This window comes from Ips typographus, linkage group LG16, assembly GCF_016097725.1.
Source record: "Ips typographus isolate SLU linkage group LG16, UJ_Ityp_2.0, whole genome shotgun sequence".
Classification (NCBI taxonomy): Eukaryota; Metazoa; Arthropoda; class Insecta; order Coleoptera; family Curculionidae; genus Ips; species Ips typographus.
The window spans coordinates 5330020-5353726 of record NC_138437.1 but is presented as its reverse complement, the minus strand read 5'-3'; the positions used below and the strand labels follow the sequence as shown (position 1 = coordinate 5353726).

Genomic DNA, 23707 nt, shown 5'->3' with positions numbered 1-23707 from the left:
GCGGTTGACAATAAAAGTGTTGTGTCATCCAGACAGCTTGACAGTATCAATCTAATCACGACAACAATTCACTTGTTATTCTCATCTTGCTTAAAAGTAACATTAAATTGGTATTCCGAGAATTTCTGACAGTCATTTACTTCAATAACACAAGACCCGCTGTTCTTTTCCCGGTCTATAGAAAAACTCAACAAGTGGATGTCAACTCGACGTCACCACGACAAAGTGGCCAGATAAAAAACACCCTCGTCGCTTGTAAAAGACTCACTCTCCCCTAAAAAGTCTCCCTGTGCCTTAAGTGAAAAACGGGAAAAAAAGAGAGAGAAAAAGAACAAAGCACTACCCAACAGTGTCATATAATTGGGGCTTTAAGTCAATTGTTGCTGATTGCTGTTTTTTGGGGGCATCAACAGTTTAAAACGCAGACCGCTAAAATCCATCCAAATTTCTAATAACATAAAGTCACTCTCTTGGGTGTCAAAACCCTAATGACTTCTAGGAACGATTTTTTAGCCACCAAAACAAATTACCTTCACAAAGCGTTGACAAGAATATAAGTGTTTTGTGCCGATAGGATCTTTAACATGGGTATATTAGTTCTCTTTGTCGGCCCTGGGTTTTATCTTTTGAAATAATCTAGTTTTAGTAGCGGCTAGGATTCCCTTAATCGCTCGCTAGGTGTTTAGGTTGCCCTTTCTACCTATCTGATCGTGCTCTGCACTTCATAACGACTCGTGTCATTTTTGTAATATGCCATTTTGACTAAAAAATTCTAGAACAGCTATTTTCACTTGAAAACTCTTCTAGCAATGTGGAAATTTTAAAATTACAATTTGACTACATACTAATAATTTGGACAAGTCATATTCAAATGCTTCTTAAGTGATTCAGTAATAAGTGCTAAAACTAAGATTTTATTAAGAAAACATTTCTTGTTACGGTTTAACTTCTTTAGTAACTTACCTGATTTTGGCATAATTCATTAGTGTTTATTTTGATTTCACACTTATTTACACTTGTTTACAAATTACTGAAGTTTGAGGTTATGGCTCTGGTGGGGTCTTTTTTCTTCATTGCAGTTTCCTGCTCTTCACTTTGCTAAATCGCTCTTCGTTTAACTCATTCTAGCATAGTCGCTTTTGTCGGACTTCTAGTGCTTTTATTTACAACTGGAGTTGTGGCCTGCTGAGAAATTGGTGCCAGGAGAGATACCTGCCCTTTTCGACCATCTAAAGCTCCATATTCCTACAAAGCACCTGATACATCTCTATCATCTTTCGAGAGACGGAGACACTGTTCCTGCAGAGGGGCTCCTTCTTTAAGACCACCACCAGAGAGTAATCAGGCAAAAGATTATTAACTCCCACTAACACCTAGAAAAGTAGCTCTCAGCTTTTGGCAAACTCGGGTTCATTCTTAGATCTAGGGACACCCCATAAACCTTAAAAGAAAAATTTTCAAGTCGTGTGTTCTATCAGTCCTCACTTATAGTCTCGAAACAATCCCGCTAACATGCTAAGCAGCTGGGAATTTGTTTACGAAATAAAGTCCCAAATGAGGAAATCAGGAGAAGAACGCAATGAACTGGCTGGCCTATTGCAAGACAGAGCACAGATAGACATACAAATCAACAGTTTGGCGGCCAAGAGAGTACAACAGAAGTGTTGGCAGACCTCAAAAAAGATGGCGTGATTGATCCAGAAGATTGCGGGGAAAAACTGAAAAGGCCTACATTCAGGAGTGGATGAGAACAGCCATCTGAATTGATAATTTGGATAGATTTTGTCATATTGAAACCGTTAACTTACCTTTTCTTCATTATTAATTGATTTACCTTGGAGTGCATTGTGATCATTGTAACCGATCAAAGAATTAGCTTAATATATGTTGAATTTGACATTTTGCTGTTTTAATGCATAGGTCACAAAATACCAAATAAGTTAAGCATCACCAATCACTAATTACCTCACAAACACATGAGGTTTCTTTCTGAGTGATTACCTTTTTTGTTACGTTTTGGATCAGATAACTACCAGTACCTACATCTGAAGGTTTCTGAATAAAGTTTTTGCTATTTTCTTTATATTTTTTAGTTTTTATAAAGGCAAAAAACAAAAACTAAGTGCAGAAGTACAGTGTGGACACAAAAGGTATTCTTGTGTCTTCAAAACATTTTAGTCAGTAAAGAAGAAATGTAAATCTATGTCGTCAGTTCAATAAGTAAGTGCAGAGTGAATTTCGCAGATTCTAGTAAAAAATTGTATAAAAAACTTTAAAGCGTTGAAAAATACTTTTAAAAGGAGCTAGTATTATATCCATTACTTCTTGAGATGTAAGTGGTGGAAACAAATAACTTCAAACTGTACTCCAGATTGTGAAAATAAGAATGAACTAGCCACTAAACTTAAAAACCTCAAAAACCTCTCAACTTTTTAATATACTACTCGATAAACTTTGTATTTGCATTATGTAAACCTCACATAAAACCTACCATTTTTCAGAGATTTTACTTTTTAATAAAGAAAACACTTATAAAATCAATTCGGCTAAAACCAACTGATGGAACATTTGTCAAAAACACTTATGCAATCAACTGGCATATTGCCATAATATATCAGCATATCAATTTGCATAATTAACTTTTTATTAAAAATCTATAGAAACTCAAAATAGGGATTCTTCATAAAAGCGTTCGTAAAAAACCTTAAACGTTTTTTGAATGTGTGCAGATGACACCGCGTTATAAACATAGCGCCATGCATAATATTTCCATTAATAATGGTGTGTTATAGCTGCACTTCCCGGTGTTAATAATAATAAAAAGGTCTAATAACATATTTTTTTATAAAAGAACCAGTAAACTTGTTAATTGTTACGCACCCATCAAAACAAGTAGCGGTTTGGCTTTTGTCCAAGTAGCTGACCGTAAAAATTGTTTGTAGTAACCGTTGTGACTTTTCAGAAAATTTACTCAAAGGTCAGTTATTTTAAGTAGGATAAAACTATGTAGCTTCCTACGAATGTTTTCGTTGTCGTACAAAATGTAATTTATGGAAAACCTCCGTGTGAGATATTGAATCAAACATCGACAAGCAATAAACTAAAATTTTGCCATAATTTATTTTTCTTCGGTTCGATATTAATGATTTTTTCGAAACCCTGTCCCATGCTGAGTCTATATAGATTGATATATAGCATCAGCGGCAGCCTTCTTAATTGGAATATTTTTTATTTCTACTATAATGGTAATAAAAGAGGTTGCCCCCCTGCGAGAAAGAGAACAGCAAGATTTCTATATTGTGTTTACTGTATAATTAAAGGCGGCATCTATGGTTTGTCATGGTTTGTTACCTACTCATTTCTACTAGTAAAATCACTGATGAATGGTTACCCATTACTGCGCACCACCGCATTATTACAGCTTATGTAATTTCATATTTAGCTATACGTTCAAGGAGCTCGTAATTGCGGAATTAATCTCTGTTTCCGGCTAATATCTGATAAAATGCCAGCTTTCCTATTGTTATTAATTCTTTTTCTACGCACGGTACTGTACTTAATTCATTAACATATCGCCTGTGGTGTTACCAATTTACCATGGTTCCTTAAAATCCAAATTTTACTCACTACTCGGGAATAATTGCTCTAATTATCCCGACGCTTTTTAAAAGACAAAATAAAAGACTACGTTAGTTAATTTAGTACGCAATTGTCTAACCAACTAATAATGCTAAACAGGAACAAGGTTGTTCATAAATGGATTCCGAGATGTAATAACAGCCTAAGGTAATAGAGCATTGCGAGGTAGTGTTTCTGTCATGCCTTCTTACCTCTCTCTCTATTTCTCTTTCTTACCAGTGTCGTAGATTCCGCAACTTTAAACTATTAGCTATAGTTACTAATTAGCTGTAAACATAATAAAAATTTGGTATCATACAATAACCGCTAATAGCAGGTCTTACAATGATGATTATTGTTCGTGTTGTGAATATATTAAATAATGTATGGACTTCAAATATGGCATCGCACAGAGAATAGGTTTTTTATATTGTTAAATTAAGAAACAGAGATGACAGGAATGTTTCTATAAATCCTTCTTAGCTTAAAAAATCTGATCGTCAAGGGTTTATGACTCTGATTTCCCGGTTGAAATTATTATTCTTCAAGAACATTAAAATTATAAAAAAGTAAGTGAAGCCTCTCTGAAGAACAGGAAGTAGCACACAACTGAATGAAACTGTTTAGCTGAAACACATTATCAAAAAGTCTAATATTGAACTTAAAATTGAAGAAGTACAATATTTTATTATTTTCCCCACAATGTCCAACATGTCCAGAAAAACAATTTTTCTTCTTTCTTTATTAAGGTTGTAACGTTCAGCGATTAATGGTTATCTATTCAGATGTCTTGCTTCTTTGCTTGTCCCATGACAAGCAAGTTCAATGCTCTGCCTTCCAAATTGCTTGTCAGAAATTACGACAAGTCCTCTACCAGCTCCTGGACAACCTTAATTGAGTTTTGATAGACAATCGAGTTTTCCTTGTAAATGTTTACAACAGTCCACAGTTCTTCTTACGTTTGGTGTGCTGAATGATCTTCCAAAACTGCTCAATCGTTCAATCATTTTTCACTTTGTAGGAATCTTACTTATTCTTCAATCCAGGATTAGCAGATGATTTTTTTTTAATTCTGCCTCTGAGAATGACTTTTCGATTGGATGGGTCCGTTGTTCTGATTCCGGAGCATAGTTGAAGCAGGAACAAGTTATTCTTTGAAGATCTTTCGTGCAGGTCACTATCCTTGTTCATGGACACCTGCACATCCATTTTACAGTTAGCAGCATGTATGTGAGTACTTTTTCTCTGATAATTGCTTCTTCTGCTTTTCCAGTCTGTGCAAATTTTGAAAATTCTGGCTTTTTTGTCGTCTCAAATTTATTTTGATGTTTTTGAGAAAATACCTCGCAAAATTGACATGATTCGTAAGTAATTTAGCTTCGGTATAGATAATTGTTCTGGCTTGTATTGCTAACAAGTTTCAAACTACAGTCCGGATTTTAGCTCCTGCAATGACATTTTAGGTATTTTAGTATGATTTACCTAAAATAATACTCCAGCTCTTCTTTAAAAAAAAAAAAAGATATGTTCGGAGACCACCCTGTGAATCGGCTATCCTTCAGCCCTGGACATGTGGGATCTGACGAGTGAGTAACATTGGCATTTTATTTTATTTTCCAACTTTTTATCCCTTGTTTTTCTCTCGGCAGATTTGAGTGCTGATGATGGCCTAAAGGGCCGAAACCGGTTTACAAAGGATCAATAAATATTTGCACGTAGCATACGCTCTTTACTGAACCACCATGTGAAAAAGGGATTTGGCCTAAAATCTTCTCACTTCTCTTCGTCATCGAACAAAACCAGTTTCATTCCAGCTAAAACTTAAAACTATGCCAAACGGTCAAGATAATTATTGTTCTAATTTAATTTGTTCTGGAAATAAAGTGCTCATTATACTAGAAGGTGACAAAAAATATCTTACATACCTGTTAAGATGGAATGGGTAAAAAATTAGTAACCTTGCTCATTAAAAGCTTCCTTGAAGCAATTGTGATAGTACAGCATATCAATTTATTCTTTTAAATCGAACGGTCAATAAGTACGATGACGCAACCACCATTCTTAAATATGACGTATCATCACTTAAAGTGTTCTCAGCCCTGTGTTTCACGGCTTCCAATAAGGCGGCACTATATACATTAGCTGTGTCATGACGGTCATGCTTGTCGCTGTTCCATCAGAATGCTATTAATGTTTGACGATTATGACGTCCAATCTAGGTTTTAATTCTGAATAATTCGTGAAAAAAGTCTGGCCGGTGTTGTGGCCAATTTTAACGTTGTGTAAAAGAGCCAGAGGGGAAGCTGGCATATAGAGTAGATTCATGGGACACGGTCGATTCCGTTTCGGTTCCTAGCCGGCTCCTTTCTTTGAAACTCTATCAAAATGTCAGTTGGGCGCGCGTATCGCATTTTCATGAATAATTCCCTACATATTTACAAGGCTGTCAAGTGGTCCTTTGTCATGTAAAGCGCTGTCGCGAGAACGTCAGTTTCACTTTATACCGTACCCAGACCGGCAAAAATATGAACCGCACCACCGCTTAACTTTGAACACAATCGGATGCAAATTTGACGTAATGCCACTTCCTTGCTTTCGATGAATTTTCATGATATTATTCTAATAGCCGTCAAAAATTGGATCATCATCTTCTGCTTCTGTTATTGACTTTGTAAGTTGTAATTGAAATATAGCTGCAAGGAATGGCTTACAATGAGATTTTCATCAGTAACTAGCTCCGCATATATTGTTGCTCTTATTTACATTTGCACTTGACAGTTGTTTCCTCCAACCCCGTTGCAGTCTTTATCAGAACAATTTCCCATTAACAATTTAATTTCGAAACTTTTACCAAATCTAATAGGGTTTTCGACTATAAATTTATTTTGCCTCTCAGGCCATTAACGAAGGCCTTGTGGGTGTTTTAAAACATAGGTCTCTTTTTTTAATGATAGTCTATAAAATATTGGGCAGCCCCGTAGTGCCGTTGACGGCTGCATGAGTCGCAATATTCCGAGATGGACACAACGATTTTATATCTATATAATGCATCTGCCGGTAACATCTGCTTTCACAATTCAAATTGGCCCTTAAGTAGTTTACAATTAGGACCAACATTCATATTCGCTTTTCTATACCGCTGACATCTGTGAGCCCCAGAATAATTAATAATAAAATGTATGGTTTTTTTAAATTTATTTCTACACTGATTAATATCTCGACACAAAATTGGGTTATTGCTTTTCAGTCGTGTCCGAAAAAATCAATAGATCACGCAATAACAACCCCACGTTGATAATGAATCAGAGAAAAGGGCAGATTACATAAAGGTTGGGATTGTCCACTCCAGTTTCCCCCTTTTGCGTGGTTGTTCCCGGATTAAAAATTTATCGTCCCCTTAATATTTCAAATGTATGTTAACGTTACGGACGTCAGAGAGGACTCCTGACTTTTTTATGCCAAGACCCATATTTGGTTATGCAAGGGTTGTACACTTTTTCTTATGAAAACCATTATACTCGTAGAGACAAAAAAGAAAAACAAAACAAATGCGAGAATGAAAGTAGTAATTAATAAAATAAAAAACCAGTTAATTGTTTGTGTTGTAACACATTGTCAAAAGAATAATTTGTATAGTAAGGCAAGATCATTAAGGACATAGGGAAACTAATGAAGTTTAAATGCGGTACTATAGGAAAAAGCGGTTAATTATAAATTGATAGATTCTCGTAATATATATAATAGGTAACAAATAGTTAAGTGTCCTAGGGTTTTGTGATGGCTCTGTAGGGGGGCGGAGGCTCGTGGGTTGGGAGACCACGTATTGTGTCGCACTATACCTGCTTCGATTTATATTTTAATGTGTTTTCCCCAAAACAAATGGCTCCCATTGTCTGTCTTTTTTGACTTACAAACGCCGAACGTGTATTTATTATGTGTTTTGAATGTAAAACGTCCGACTGAATTTATACCGAGTTAACACTCTATTATTTATCGGTCCGAGAAAATTTGTTTAAGAACATACGCTTTTTGATTTAGTGTGTGGACTTTTTTTGCTTGGTGTCTTATTGTGAAGAAGGATATATATTATGGAACTTGTTTGTTTTATTCAGTATATACCAATTTGGCCGAGACATAAATAATGGTAACGGCCCGATATGATTGAGATCTCATTTCGCTGCTCGCGAAATGAATTTATCTCTTATAAACCCGGTATCGTTTTTAAATCTCCAGCTTGAATGTAATAACGGCTCCAGTTGTGCTTTACTCACGCCAATTTCAATGTAGCAAACTTCATTACGACCAACAAACTAATTACTTACACCACAATATTAATTATGTCTTTGTATGTAAAGTCTTTTTGTACTTGTCTAATGTCTAAACTACTTTACTTTTATTGTTACTCCACTTGCACTTTCTAATCAATCACCCTGCATAACGAGCAACTACGCATTACCCAACTAGAAAATATTATTTTTATTATGTTTTAAAACTCTTAAACTGAACAACGTTCTAAGTGAATAATTATGGAGCAGTTTAAAGAGAAAACATTATAATAAAATGTATAGTGTTTACATGTTAATCCAATTATAGGAAATTTGGAAGTTGCTTGCTTGAAAACTTTTATTTCCTCTTATAAGGTTCCTTATAAACCTCTGCCTTTTTTACGATGAGTGATCAAATGATATCCTACTTTTAAATTGTATGCTAAATGTATTAATAAAATACTAGGCACTATATAACAGTTTGTTGTAACAAACATATTTTTAAAAAATGTAATCTAATTGACATGTCTAATTGACAATATTTTCAGTTTTATATAAATGGAAATTCATAAACTCATCCAACTTCAATCAAATTAAATTTGATGCGATTTGTAGATTTATTCAAGAAGAGCAAACGTTTATACAACAAGTGTGGATATGATGTGTTTATTGCACAAGATCAAAATAACTAGTACGATATGGACAATCCACCCATTTAAATCCTCTTTTGACCACCCTATATACGACAGTTTCAACTTTAACAGACCGTTACTCGGTTGCTGTTACAGCTACAGGGTGGTTCGATATACCAATTTGTACCCCTTGGAATCCTCTTTTGACCACTGTATAATGTCTATTAAATATAAAGAGTTGTTGTCTATATACTCTATTTGTATAGACATTGTATAGAGTGGTCAAAAGAGGATTTCAAGAGGTACAATTTGGTATATAAAAAACATATTTTACTGAATTTGATAGTTTCAATTATAACAAATCGTAACTCGGTTAATATGTTTTTTTTATACTTAGTTTTATTTTGACTATACTGTAAGTCTTACTCATGCCATTAGAAATAATAGTAATACTCGGTTACATATTTCGAGAGTTACAGGGTGATTCAATATACCAATTTGTAGCCCATGAAACCTTCTATTGTTCTATATCAGTTATTATTGAAGTAACAAAAATGTTTAAATTAGAAAAGTTTTAAAGAATTATATGGCTAATTCAAATTTTTTTTGAAAAATATTCTATTATTTTTTGTTTTCAAGATATTTGGAAAAAACTGAACATTGTGATGATTTCCTACATGGCAATTATTTTGCAAACTGTTTATTGGAGAGCCGGTAAACTTCGACATTGTTAGGACACCTTGTTCTGAAGAATAATTTGGTTGTCCCAAAAATGCTATATCGACACTTTTGTTTTACTTATGGAAGCCATATCTAATTTTATTATCATCTAATAGGCCAAAAAATCACCATTTTATTAATGTATCGCATGGCATAAAAATATTTATTTTAGTTTGACAGCTGTCCACTAAACGATTTGCACAATAATGGCCAAAGAAAAAAACATCATTTTTCAGTTTTGTTCAAATATCTCGAAAACAAAAAATGCTGGGTTATTTTTCAAAAGAGATTTGAATTAGCGATGTAATTCTTTAAAACTTTTTTAATTTAAAGATTTTTGTACCTTTGATAATAACTGAGATCCCAATGATGAGCATCGAATTTGGGACAGACTGTATAGTGTCTAAAGTAAACATCAAATAACTGAGTTATTCAATGTTAAAAGAGATGAGGTTTCTAGGAACATTTGTTAATGCAGAGTTCTCTCACACTTGTTTGTAAAAATAGATTGACAGTTGATTTTATACAGGGTGAGAGTTGTAACAAAAACCTAAAGATTACTGTGGAAAATAGAGCAAAAAAATCAAGGTTGAATGAAAAATTACAAATTTACGAATACAATGCATTATGCTCTATTTATTTTAACGAGGTTTTACATATTATTACATAAAAACTATTTTTTAAATTTCAATTTAATTCTGAAGAGCAAACAAATTATTGTTGATATTCACTCGTATTCTAATGCCAGAAATTTAAGATACAGGGTGTTTAAAAAATGTGGGCGTGTGTGTGTGGGGGATACAAATAATTTAAAAAAAAATCATCCTGTAACCTGCACAAAAAAAAAAACAAAAATTTTATCGTCAAATACGTATGATTAGGTTAGGTTAGGTTTAATTTTAACACCCTGTATCTCGAGAACAAAGTACTTGTGTACAGATATATTCTTGAATTGTTTGCCTAAGTTTTCCAAGGGATGAACCCTGAAACACCCTGTATAATAATAATAAATACACAATAATCTAATGACCTTACAAGAGATACTACTTAGATAGAACTAATAATATAGACTAAAAAACTGATAATTTTACACCATGACGTACAGTGTCATTTATTGGGGACTGACCAACCCTTTTTTTAATTTTATTATATTTTTAGTTTATAATTAAAGAACTGAAATAGCCGTTCGATGTAGTTTAAAATGAAAAATCCAGAATGTTCCTAACTTTAAAATTCAAAAGCTACAGTCAATAAAGGTGATGTTTTGTCTGATGAATCACTTCTGCAAATATTGTATAAAAATGAATTATTTTCTTAAATAATTTTTTTATTAAGAACATTTTATTTTGTTTTTGACGAACCTTGTTTATGATAAAAAAGTAGTAACTTTTGGATTCAAATTTTTTAACAACATCAAATGGGTGTTTCAATTTTTTTAATTACATACAGGGAAGCCCATAAAATAATTAGTCAGTAGGTACTTTATGCAGTTTTTCCTAAGGTTTATTACAATTATTACCGTTTTATGGTTTAATCCGTAGCATGTTTAGCGACGGTCAAAAGTGTTAACTAGAAATGTCACCTTTGTCCCTATTATCATTACCAAATTTAGGGGTAAAACTGAAAATACCTTATGTTTGTGACACACAATTGACAAAATTAACACGACGCTCACTGAAGTGGAACTCCCTTTTTAAATAAAATTCCTGTCTGCATGACAGTCCTTAACATGTGTGGTAATGGACGTAATGGTGTTGGTAATTCCTTCCTGTAATCTGTGCGCATCGCGTGGCCTTGTTTCGTGAATTATAATAGTTAATAAAGATATAAAAAAAGCAAAATGCCATTCACTACTATCTAATCATCAGCTTAAACGCGATGTGGTCAATATTTGTAATTACTAAAATCGCACTGCTCTCCAAAACATGTGCCACTTACCGTACCTTCCTATTAAAAAAATCGAAGGTCAGGATATAATGTGTAGTTAGCAGTAAAGGAAACATTGTCATTAAGATTGTAACCCGTAAAATGTCAGTGCAAAAGAATTTGGTAAAAAATATGTAACCTGAATAAAAATCCAGGGCGGAAAATTGAATGTAAAGTGTGAACAACCAATATCGATTTAACAGATGGTAGGACAATCATGTTCGCACCTCGCAAACTTTATTAATGATTAAGCGTTTTTCTGTACAGAAATGGTAAAGCAACCGAGATCCTGGCATTAAAATTGTCATTGCTATTTATTTAAAATATTCTAACAAGCGGCGATGTTGGTCTTGAGAAATACTATTGTAACGCTAATTATTAGGCTATTAATAATTATTTTAACAATAAGAGGTTTTATTATTGCCTTGAATACAATGCTGATCACGACTCGGGCAAAAAATCAATGCGATGTAATGATTCAAACGTATGACAGGTGGAGACTCACCATGACCTTCTTGCCAGTGCTGTCTGTAAGACAAAAGATGTCTACATCAAGTTAACTGAAAAAGAATTATAGTGATTTGGGCTAGAGGTAGTCTATTGTGTAGTACGGAATAGTCAAGGACAGTTTTTAACTAAGCTGATGACCAGTTTTTTTACATCTAAGTTTAGTAAATTAACAGCAAAGTAAATAACGGTTTAGTTACAGATAGTTCTTGCCCCGCGTATCAAACTGAGGCAATTTTATGCCACTTACCTTTTTTAAATGAACTGTCTTTAAACTGTTTAATAGGGCATTTATTTTAAGTTTGATCCCGCTGAGAGAATAATGTGTTTTGCATAAAATTTCTGTAAATACAAATCATAAGATTTATGCCTACTTGTCGTATGCAATCTGTCAGTGTTCTATCAGTTAACATACTTCGAAATAACCTACTTTTTAGAGCTGAATTTATTGGTGTTATAACAAAATATTCTTATAGGTAGGGAGGATATAAATTTGTTAAACAATACGCTTTTTAGGCAGCAACTCATGTGAGATTCTCGGGGCGTACAAAGAGCATATTTATATCCTTGAGTAACAAGTGAAGTGAACCATGGAATATCCATATATTAATACACAAAGTTGCATTGTAGTATACGATGTATCCGTCGCGGCGGCTTTTGAACTTTAATTCGCAAGAACCTTCTTTATGTTCCCTTTTGCCCCAAGGTTGCGGTAGTTTCTTCCCATATTATACGCATGATTTACTATTTATTGCGTGTATTTTGCCAAAACATTTAAAAGTGTGTTCCTGTATTTTTATTGCAACACATACACCCACATATACAAGGTGTCCCACGAGGTAAAGGACAAAATTTTACACAACACAAATTATTGTCATGTTTGTTTTCACAAATCAAGAATATGCAGACATGCTGCTAGTATACGAATATTGTAACGGTAGGATAAGTGGTAGAGCAGCAGTGGTTGAATACCGCCGTCGGTATCCAAATCCAAGAATACCTGAATAACCTGATAGACGAGTATTTGGAAGAGTTTTTAATCAACTGAGAGTAACAGGATCATTTCCAAATGCTTCTCTCATCCGTCCATCAGCAGCTCCCCAAGATCTAATACTGGATTTGGTTAATGACATTTTGTTCACCGATGAGGCTACATTCACCCGAGACGGTGTCAGTAATTTAAGAAACTCCCATTCTTGGTAGCTTGAAAATCCTCATGCAACAATCGAACGGAATTTCCATCACCGTTTTTCGGTTAATGTTTGGTGTGGTTTGTTAGGAGATCAGTTAATCGGCCCTTTTGTGTTTGACGGTCGGCAATTTACCTTCAGTTCTTACGAGAAGAACTGGCTATGTTGTTAGAGGATATTCCGATTCAAAGAAGACAACAAATGTGGTTACACAGTAGTAGAAATGTGACTCAATATTTAAATAACACTTTTCCTGGACGTTGGATTGGGCGCAGTTTCCTGGCCCCCCCGCTCACCGGATTTAAATCCTTTGGACTATTATTTGTGGGGACATATGAAGAGTTTAGTGTATGCATAGAAATCACATACCAGGACTGAACTGCTTCGTAAAATTAATAACAACCGTGTTATTGGGATTATTATCAGCCACATCATTAAAAGAGCTACACTATACTTACAATGTGAAGGTGGACACTTTGAGCAATTATTATAAACAGTTATTTTCACAGTAGTATTAATTTTTTTGTTACATAAAATTATTTTTCGGCATTATTGTTGTTTCCGGCACAATAACACTATTAAATTTAAAAAAATCATATCTTGGTAAGGAAGCATTTTCATAGGACAACTCGTAGTAAAATTTTGTCCCTTACCTCGCGGGACACCCTGTATAACATCCAGATTTTCACAAAATTACCCACACATGCAAAACCTTTTTGTAATCGTCATTGGTGTTGCTAAAGTTCTAAGAGATATTTACAAAGCAACACAGGCTCGAAAGTTGGATATCAAAGATCTACATTTACTTTGATAATTGCTCTTCTCCCTTGGATGTTGCATGTTACAATTATGCTGAAATTTAATCATTCGTGTAGCCGATTAGTTCACGGTCGGTGATCACAGACCACGTCGCTAGGAATGTCCAAACCAGAGTTAGCGCATTGGAAATTGTTGACGAATTTTCATTTTAAAAAATACGATCAAAGTAAGGAGGGTTAATTGGTTGTTATTGAGTTATCGATCATGTGTAAGTAATTCCTATTGAGTTTCGGTGGCCCCAATGCATTCCCTACCACCCTTATTGCTTTATTTGTTGTCGCTTTAAAATGCAATTATTATTTCCAAATCCATTATATCCTATTCGTAGCACAGCAAGACTCATTAGGTTATAATCTACATAAACTGATGTATTGCCATGTGATAGTCTTGAAGAATATTTACTGTGTTACCGCCTTTCAACCCCACGGGAGTCTTAAGTGATTCTGCCGACAGTGTTATTAATTTTGGTTTCGACCATGTTTAAGGACATTTCAGCCACCAGGGGGCTAGACCTATTGATGAAGGTATATCAACCCAGGACTTGCACTCACTGCTGCCTTAGAGAGGCAAAAAATATATTGAAAACTAACTTAAGACAGAAATGGCCTTCAATCGCTTGAGGCAATAAAATTAAACAACAGACCCTATGTGTACAAAACATAGATAAATTCAGACATCGGTACTAAAGTCCTTGCTGCTATTTTAATATATTCACAGATTTTTCACAAAGATAGGGCGCTATTGTCATTAAGATGACCACCAAGCGAAGCAGATATAGAGATAAGTCAACTTTAAGACATACTAATGTCTAATTTAATCACAAATTCATGTGCATTTTAAGAAGTTTTGTGTGAAAATGGGAATAATGGCTTTGCGTGGTCATGTTTGTGATTTTTAACCGTTACTTTTGTCGGTTACACCAGCACAATTTACTGGTTAGATGGTTTGAGTTAAGTTTATATCAGTGACGGTACTTTAATTAGAGACGGTAAATTTTAATTAGGAATACATTTTTATATGTTTGTCAGATATTATCAAATTACGCTTTTTTATGGGGACTTTTGATTGATATCGGTGATCTAAAAAAATATCAATGATAAAGATTCAATGGCACAAGATAATGAAAAAAGGCCTAATGTTGGATATTGATCAGAAAGGTGACATGATATGGGAAAGTAATTATAGGCTCATGGAGCTAGAAGTTACAGTTAGTTACAAATGTTGAACAATAACAAATAAAGAATAGAAAATAATTACACGGACAATAATTAAAAATTAGACTAAATGGGATGACAATATTGCATAAAAAGGGATAGTTACATTTTCACCAACCACTAAAGCAAGCCGGACTTAGAAAAAATGCCTTTTGGAACAAATAACAACCTACAAGTAATAAAGTCCCTGATAGAGAAAGTTATAAAATACAAGAAGCCATTGATACTAATATTTGTAGACTTTGAAAGATTATTTGACTCAATCCAGCATACCTCCATGTTGACAGAGCTACTCCACCTTTCTTCAGAATATATATAATAACGCAATAGCTGCAGTCAGAATGTATTATGGCAACACAAACAAAATCACCTTGGAGAAATGTATTAGACAAGGAGACACTATTTCTCCAAAACTATTCACCGCTCTACTGTCTGCTGCAGAGAGCCATGAAGAACAACAGTTGGGAAAATATTGTAGAAAACATAAATGGGGACTATCTTAACAATTTAAGGTTTGCAGATGACATAGTCCTTATTGCAGGATCTTCAGAAATCTTGTGCACGAGTTGAAGCCTTGTATTGGCCAAAAACACTTCAAGGTAGTACACGCAAATAGAACAAGTGTATGCCTATAAAAATTTAGGCATACACTCGTTCTTTTTTGTTTATAAATACGAGATAAACAGGAGAATACGACTAACATGGTCAGCTTACGGAAAACTGAAGGACGTCTTTAAATCAGGTATTCCCATGTGTCTGAAGAGGAAGATCTTTAATCAGTGTGTGCTTCCGGTTCTAACATATGGAGCAGAAACACTGACCCTTACCAGAAAGGTAATAAACAAAGTTCAAATAGATAGAGAGATAGAGTTCCAAATCTTAGGAAAAAAACCGGTGTTGCTAACGCAATTTAACGGATTGCAACCCTGAAATGCAACTGTGCGGTCCATGTTGCCAGAGTCAGAGATGGAAGATGGACAAAGAAAATCCTGAAATGGAGACATATCGGAAACGAGGATGTCCCCCAACGAGATGGTCACACAATGGAATGGAATGATTTACAGAAGGCCTATGTAGCAGTGGACTCAAAACTGCTATTGATGATGATGATTTAATAACTACATAGTTTGTGATCTTCTCGAAAAGTGTCAGTGGATTGTGATTTATTTATATAACAAAACCATAAAACCTTAGCAAAAAACATTTGTGGTTGTTTATATTGTTCCTCAACAAAACCAATCAACAACTCCAATTGCAACAAGTATTTTAATGCTAATAACCTTCTTCAAACCGCTTTTACACAAGTACCACATAGAACATCGAGTAAATGATTCTCATTATCTACACCAGCAAATGTGTTGGTTGGAAAGCAGAAAGGATGTTTGGTATCACTGCTTGTGACCTTACTAAGAAAATCAAGTGCTTATTGATGTCAATAAAGCATGGTTCTTATTTTTGAAGATGCAACAGCATGTCTTCAGAAAATTTTTCGAGTTTAAGGAGCTGCCAAGGTGAAAGCTACAAGTATATAAAAGCATCCAATTGTAATAAGACATAAACTTGGGGGGTAGGACAGCGTAGCTGTGATAAGTCTATATGAAGCTCAAAAAATTCTGGTTACATAGAGTATTGCTATTTCAAGACTCAATTACAATTTATAAAAGCAATTATGGTTCCTAAATACATTTTCATAAAATGATGAGGAGGATGCCAGTTAATGACAAAATACACTTTTCTAGATATATTTCGTATATTATATTAACTCAGCTGTCTATTCTGATTAATCTACTAGTCACTGGTTTCGTACCATTAGCGCTAAATTATCACACACCCCGTATAATCGTGAACAGCAGTTAGATAAACGCGCCCAGTTTCCCACGAACCCACGTATATAACTCGTTCTCAATTGAATGGTACAACCCAGCAATACAGACAATTAACAGTGGTACCACTTTTTGTTTCCGCGAAGACGGTATATTGTCAACATTCCGAGAATTAGATAATTTAATCAGGTACTTTGTGGGTTTTTATCGATTCATTATATTACATTTGATTTGGTTGAGCTGAACCATTGTGTTGTCTACAATGTATGAAAATAATAACAGTCGCGTTCTGCTTCAACAAAAATTTCAAACGACGACAAATCTGGGACACTAATTTGGCCTGGAGGCTGTGTGCACATCCTGAAAATGAAAATTAAAATAAACACGGGATATTGCCCGTAATCCCCGTCCAGATTCGAAAACAGCCTATAGGTAGCAAACACTGACATTCCACATTGAATACAGATGACTTCCTGTCAATCACTTGTTCTGGCGTTAACGTGGATCATAACAAAACAATATAGGAAGTTGGAATGGTTTTAATCGTAACTGACAAAGACAGCGATATATGCCTGACTGGCTCAAAATACATATGGTTGTACAAATATTGCCTTATTACCGGAAGTTCAATTTTAAATTCGCCTGTGTATTTTGACTCTGCCATTTTTTTGTGGATGGTGGTACATCAGCTATTGTAAATTTTGTTTCGGTTTCAGTTAATTGAATGAACAGCTTGTGATGACTTTTGGGTTTAACTGATTTTTCAATGTTTCTACATACGTATACATACACATTTTTAGAAGCCAAACTTGTTATGATTGACATATACGAAACGCAACGCAACTAAAACGAAAATTGAGGGGTTATAAGAGCCACAGACTGCCTTAATTCCAAATATCCGCCGTTATTGACATAACTGGCTACCCTTAGCTGCAAGGGTTAATATGGACTCGTTGGCGTAATTGTTTCTGCCGGAAGATCATAATCCCTTCTTATAATGTCTAGTCCCTAACAAATCTGCCATTATGGTTGCCATTTTGGAATCCTTCCATACACAAGCGAAATTTAATATTTTATGGCACACACCACACTGAAAAGTTTCATTAAGCCCTTATTTTTGAATTGGAATAAATATCGTCCCGGCCAAGAAATCCGAGGGTGGTCCGACAAATATCAATTGAACATTTTTTCCGGTTGAAACCACTTTCTGAATATAAACGGGAGGTAAGCTTAATTAAAAATCGCAGTCCTACGGTAGAAAAAGTTGTACGTGTATACGGATTCTGAAAAACTAATTACAAATTTTGAACTTTAGAAAAGCGCGGTACGGGGCTTTGGCTTGAGAGCTAAAGGCACTTCACCTTAGTTTATTTTTATGGATGTATGTATAATAAACATGTTGCCCCTGGAATTGCAATGATAATTACATCTCTACTTCCTAGTTCCACGCTGAATTCGGATCTAATTCCCATCCTATCTTCAACTTTTTTGATTATATAATTACCCAACTTCAGTCGAATTTGTGTCAAATGAATTTTTTTCAATCCCCTTTAAAAGATGAACATCACATCCCTAAAGTCTTCAGGGACGACCCAACATATATTTCACACTTTTTTATTTTGAACATAGGACGGTGCGCGACCCGTCCTAATGGAATAGAAACCGTTAACCCAATTTACAACCAGTCGGGTGATCTGTAGGGGGCGAAGAGCAATGTGCAGGAGACAAAAGAATATTGCAGCCAGTCGATTCGTCGTTTTTATGCAGCATTTCTATTTAAGACAGAGGCGGCTCTAAAGTTCCATTCAACGGTTAATAACCAGTCCAGAACAATATTGGCTCATTCGAACTTTATAGCAGAACTCTATGGTATCTTGCTTTATTAAATGTAACTAAACAAACCAATAGAAGTTAGTTTAGTGATTTAGCCAGTGACTCCTTTCCATCACTAACATTCTGTGGAGGGTGAAGCCTCACATTGTTACGCCACTGTCTGTGAAGAAGAACCGGTGTGTTATACGCGGTTTTAAAATGATTTGGGCTCCAATTTGACAGCAAATGAGATTGTCTTGAACGAGTGTGCCTCGGGATGATATTAGCCTGTCTAGGTCTCACAACAAAGCTCGACTCCAACCGCCCTGTCACTGTGTAATGTATGCTAACATGTTTTTGCAACGGCCCGCCACAATCGTTTTATGATGCTTGACGCTCTCTTCTCACTTTACGGAATTCCTAAATTCGACAACTGATTGCATTATGGAAAGTGCTTTTTTCAGGCTTCATTTATGACCTAAGGTGTCAGCATAAGGATTACTCTTTTATATCCTCATTCCAAACGTCGCAAATTATGTCATCATTAGAAGAACTGGTTGATAAACAACAACATGTCATAGCTAAATCTCATCTAAATTGGTTGAGTTTAGATCACTCCAGAAAGGACAATTGAGACCATGTTTTTGAATATTTTCTGTGAAGCAAAAACTTTTGTATAGTGATTATGTATCTATAAGATTGAGTGATCAGTCTCAGAAATGCGTATGTGTTGTATGTGAATCAGACTGTAGCCTATGTGCTTCCAGAGTTTATTAATTATCCAAAGTAGTAAAAATTAGACATTTTATCAATTTAAACCTTTTTGCTTTTGGGGTGTGAAGTTTCCCAAACATTCTTAATTCAGTTAATAAATGACCCCTTAACAAGTTTATAAGTTTAGATTGATACTTTAGTGAAGTTATAGATTGAACTAAAATGATCACGTGACGTACACTTGCATGTACTATGGTTTTGGATAAAATACTATAAACTTCATTATTTCAGATCAAAAACTTGATTGAAGTAATAAGTATTGGGGTAGAGAAGAAAGTATTTAAAAGATGAGGTTGTAAAACAAGGCGAATCAGCAAACACAACAGGGCAAAACAGATCAAACAAGGAATCTCACTTTAATAGTAAGTTGTTCTTACTCAATAATTGGTAAATGTCTTTTTGCTAATAATAAGCTAAAAATTTATAAGTACAAATAAATTAGCAAACTCCATAGGCGCCGTGGGTTCCTGAGTGCTACAGCACCCATAGCAAATTGGCAACGGCCAAAGCACCCGTAGCGAACGAAACGAAATTAGGCTATAATTAAAAGAGTATTGCATTGTTTGTAAACTAAAACAAACATTTTGGGTGGGCCTTTAGTGTTAACATTGACCAGATCCAGACTTTGCAGCAGGAGACGCTACTGAAAGCTATTAAAATATAATAATTGAAGCGCTTATATTAAAAAATCACGTGGATCTTTCCTGTACATATGGCGTACAAAAACGGTCTACCTGACCCTTAAACGTCCATGTGGAAAACTTGTATATTCATAAAGTTATTAAAGGAAGTGCCTTGTGTTAAATTGGCACTATAGTGGGAAAATTAGAGACGTGACACATGCAAGCAGGTATTTAGTCGCCTGCAAGTTTAATTTATAATACTTTCTGAACTGGGATTTACAAAACTGAAAATTCTTGCATAATCTTCTTATTTTTTTCTGGTTAAGTATCTGCATGTAAAGCTGACAAGTGGCACTTCTCTGTATATAGATTGAAACCAATGTATCAATTATGTACGAAAAAATAAAAAAACGGTAGAAATCTATCGAGATCGACGTTAGATATGCAAAGACTCTTTAATTAACGGGATGTAACAGTGATTAATAGAAACTTGTGTTCAAGAAGCATGCGGATCGTTGTCCGGAACCGGCAACTTTTCCCATTACGACATGTCACTGCATTATATGTAGATTTAACCACTAAGTGTGACAATCTTAATCTTGAATACATTTCTCACAAAGTTCACCTGCTATAGCGTCAGATTCCACATTAGCATTTGCGTTCAACCTTTTATACCCAACTTTCATTTCACTTCCTCTGTGACAAGTGAGAATATCTCTTCGTAAATGAATACAATTCTCAGACACTACCTTCGTTTTATTACCTTTTGAATTTTTTACAGCAGGTCAAACATTAAAAATCACCCAAGACATTCATTTTATTATAGCCTACCTACTATTATATATTAAGGCTCTCAATTAACGGCAGGACAAAAGATACCCACGAAAAGGGGCCATGACAATCGATTTAGTTAATGGCCACCGCTGCGACTATTAAAATTAAAAATCAGGTCATTTTCATATTTTAATCGACAAGCATAAACCCTTGTGATAGACTATAAAGTACCTACGCAATATCAGTCGCTTTATCTACGAAACGAAAACGTTATTGCAGATAATTGTGGGTTGTCAAGGTGTCGATTGATGTTATCAAAAATAAATATTACGTCACGGAATTGCGTTTTGGGCACCCAAAAACAATTTAAAGATATCACTCCCATGATGGCATGAGTTGATAGGGAAAACGGAAAAAATATTGTTTTAAGACGCTTTACACATGCATAGGGGTTCGCCAACGTCGTAGATTCAAGATTACCTGAGGTTCCACTTATGTTCCTCAAAGTGGAGCAAGCGTCACAAATTAAAAATATGATTTCACATCGGTCGGCACATCACAAAAGGAATTTAAGGTAGTTAACCGAGTTGAACAAAAACTGCTACGCACCCCCATGGAGAAAGGACCAGTGACAAGGGACATTTTGATGTCCTGCCTGTCACGACTGATGATCCAAAATTCGTTTATTTTATATTAAAACAGGACTTCACGCTTATTGCTTTTTAAATAAGATTTATTATACCTAATAACACTAAACATTACCAAAGCTTTTTGAAATGACTGTCCAATAATAAAATAACTTAATAAATTTGTCTCAACTAAAAAAACTTTCTTTTTATACAGAAGACACATATAAAGTCATTTAACCCAAAGTTTTTAGTAATTTGATAGACAGGAAGTATAAATAATATTATCTTACCTACTAAAACGTCAAAGAATCAGATTAAAATCTTTTTTTCATATCCATTCTGTAGTTGGAAAAAACCTTTAGATCCAAGTTTGGCTAGTATTGAGTAATTTTTCATTATTAGCTAATATTCAATGTTGTTTTTTAGGATAAATTATTTTGATTCAATAGATTTACAAACTTTGGGATATACTAGAGGTATTCTACTACGTGATATGAGTAAATATCCCTGTAAGAGTAAATAATATAATCTACTGTTCCGCAAAAATATTCTCCTATTTTCTCTGGTCAAGCCACAAGCCAAAGCTTACATTGTTTATCTTCTCCTTGTTATATACCCACCGCAATTTTAGTTAACTCCAACCCTTCTCACTCCCTTTGAGCAAATGGTTGTACTAGCTCACAAATGATATTTTGGGTTCTAAAATATTCCCGGACACATTTAATGCGATATTTTCTGTCAGTGGACAAATTGCAATCCAATGGATGAGTTACTATGAAATTATACCTCGTCTCTTTCTGGGCAAAGGCTATGCTGATTAGAAAACCACTTATGAGTTAAAATATATGAAACAATGTCAAGTGTGTTATAGAAATATACATTTTGAGAATCATGTTCAATAAATTTACTATAATGGCAAGTTGTAATGTAATGTAATATTTTTGAAATCATTGTAAATGTGTTATGGCAAAAATTTAACCATCCTCTGTTAGAAAGTATGTTATGTTATCTAAGAATGCGATTTCTCTTTGATGTGAAAAGATTTTGTGGTAAATTGAGCGTAAAAATATCATTTTTTGTGCACAAATTTTTGAAGTGGACATTGAATAAATAGAGAGGTAGAAAATGCGGATCTTTTCATAAACAGCAGTTGAGTAATTCGATACAAAATATAAGCAGCACGTCATACGCTCTGTTAGATAAAAGAGTATTCATAATTCTTTGTTCTCGGATTAAACATAAGGGCTATTGATACAGATTAAAAGACCCTTGTCCGCTCCTATGAAAAATCTGGGGATGGAACCTAATATCATCTAGAAGCAAATGGCATTTTTTCGAGGGAAAATATGAAATTAATCTTTTATACTGTCAGTCATCATTAAATTTGCTAAAATACCGTTCAAGGACACTAGACCCAAAAACGGTAGCAAAATAAAAACCAAATATTTGTACTCCGCCGGCATCAACCCCCGAAGGTACACCACCTTTTGTGGAGATTATCTGTCCCCTGATTGGTCGCTATTGTCACGTAATCTGGTAGCCAATAACGAACTGTCGTCCTTTCGATTGTTCATGTGCATGCTTTGTTATTTTCGTCACGCAAATGTCACCACAGCAATGGCTGTTGCTCTATTAGAACTCTCCAATACCTAATGAGAATTTATATAATTCAAACCTATTTTAATATTAATATCAATTTACCGGTTTTAGATACTTGTAAATTTTAGATTTATTAATTTAATAAACTACTAATTTGTCCGCAACAAAAACAAGTAGACAATACCCGGTAGAATGTTATCCATTCAGTTTGATTTAATTCTATTATAATAAAGGCTAATTAAACTCGAAATTTGATTATTAATAACAATAGATCTCTCTTGCACAAGCCTATATCGTAATGGTGGATTCGAGTGGCTCAAATATGAGATCAAGCTTATGAGGGGGTACGTTCCAATATGGCCGTAGTTGTGTCAAGTAGGGTACAACATCTGTCATATGACTGTTCCCAAGGGTCGCGCACAATAGACACACCCTTTATTTGCGATATGCACACGTATATATTGCTTTAAAGTATTATATTTATTAGTTCTACATAATACTTATCAATATATTCTTGGATCAGCTTCAGTGCATTCTATGACGTTGCCACATTTATTTTTCAATATTGTTCCTGAAGTGAAATTTCAATATTCAGATGGAAAAGTCTGACACCATTAGATCGACTCACTCTAAAACTAGCGTTTATTGTCCATCAAATATTATTATGTTTAACCATCTTAAAACACGGTGAAATTTTTTGAAATTTCAAATAATCATTTTTAGTGTGATATTTTAGAGTATGACAGTGCTTCATATTTAACTAACATCTGTTTCAGATGATA

General features: G+C 34.5%; 1 protein-coding gene across 1 annotated transcript in view; it reads left to right on the top strand.

Moving 5' to 3' along the window:
• Positions 1 to 1512: 1512 nt before the first annotated feature.
• The window catches only part of LOC145738878 (zinc finger protein basonuclin-2-like), a 42478-nt gene continuing 20283 nt past the window's right edge, over positions 1513 to 23707 (top strand). Inside the window, exon 1 of the mRNA XM_081993994.1 lies at positions 1513 to 1663. Within this exon, the coding sequence (XP_081850120.1) occupies positions 1513 to 1663 (151 nt within the window). The remainder of the gene's footprint in view (positions 1664 to 23707) is intronic.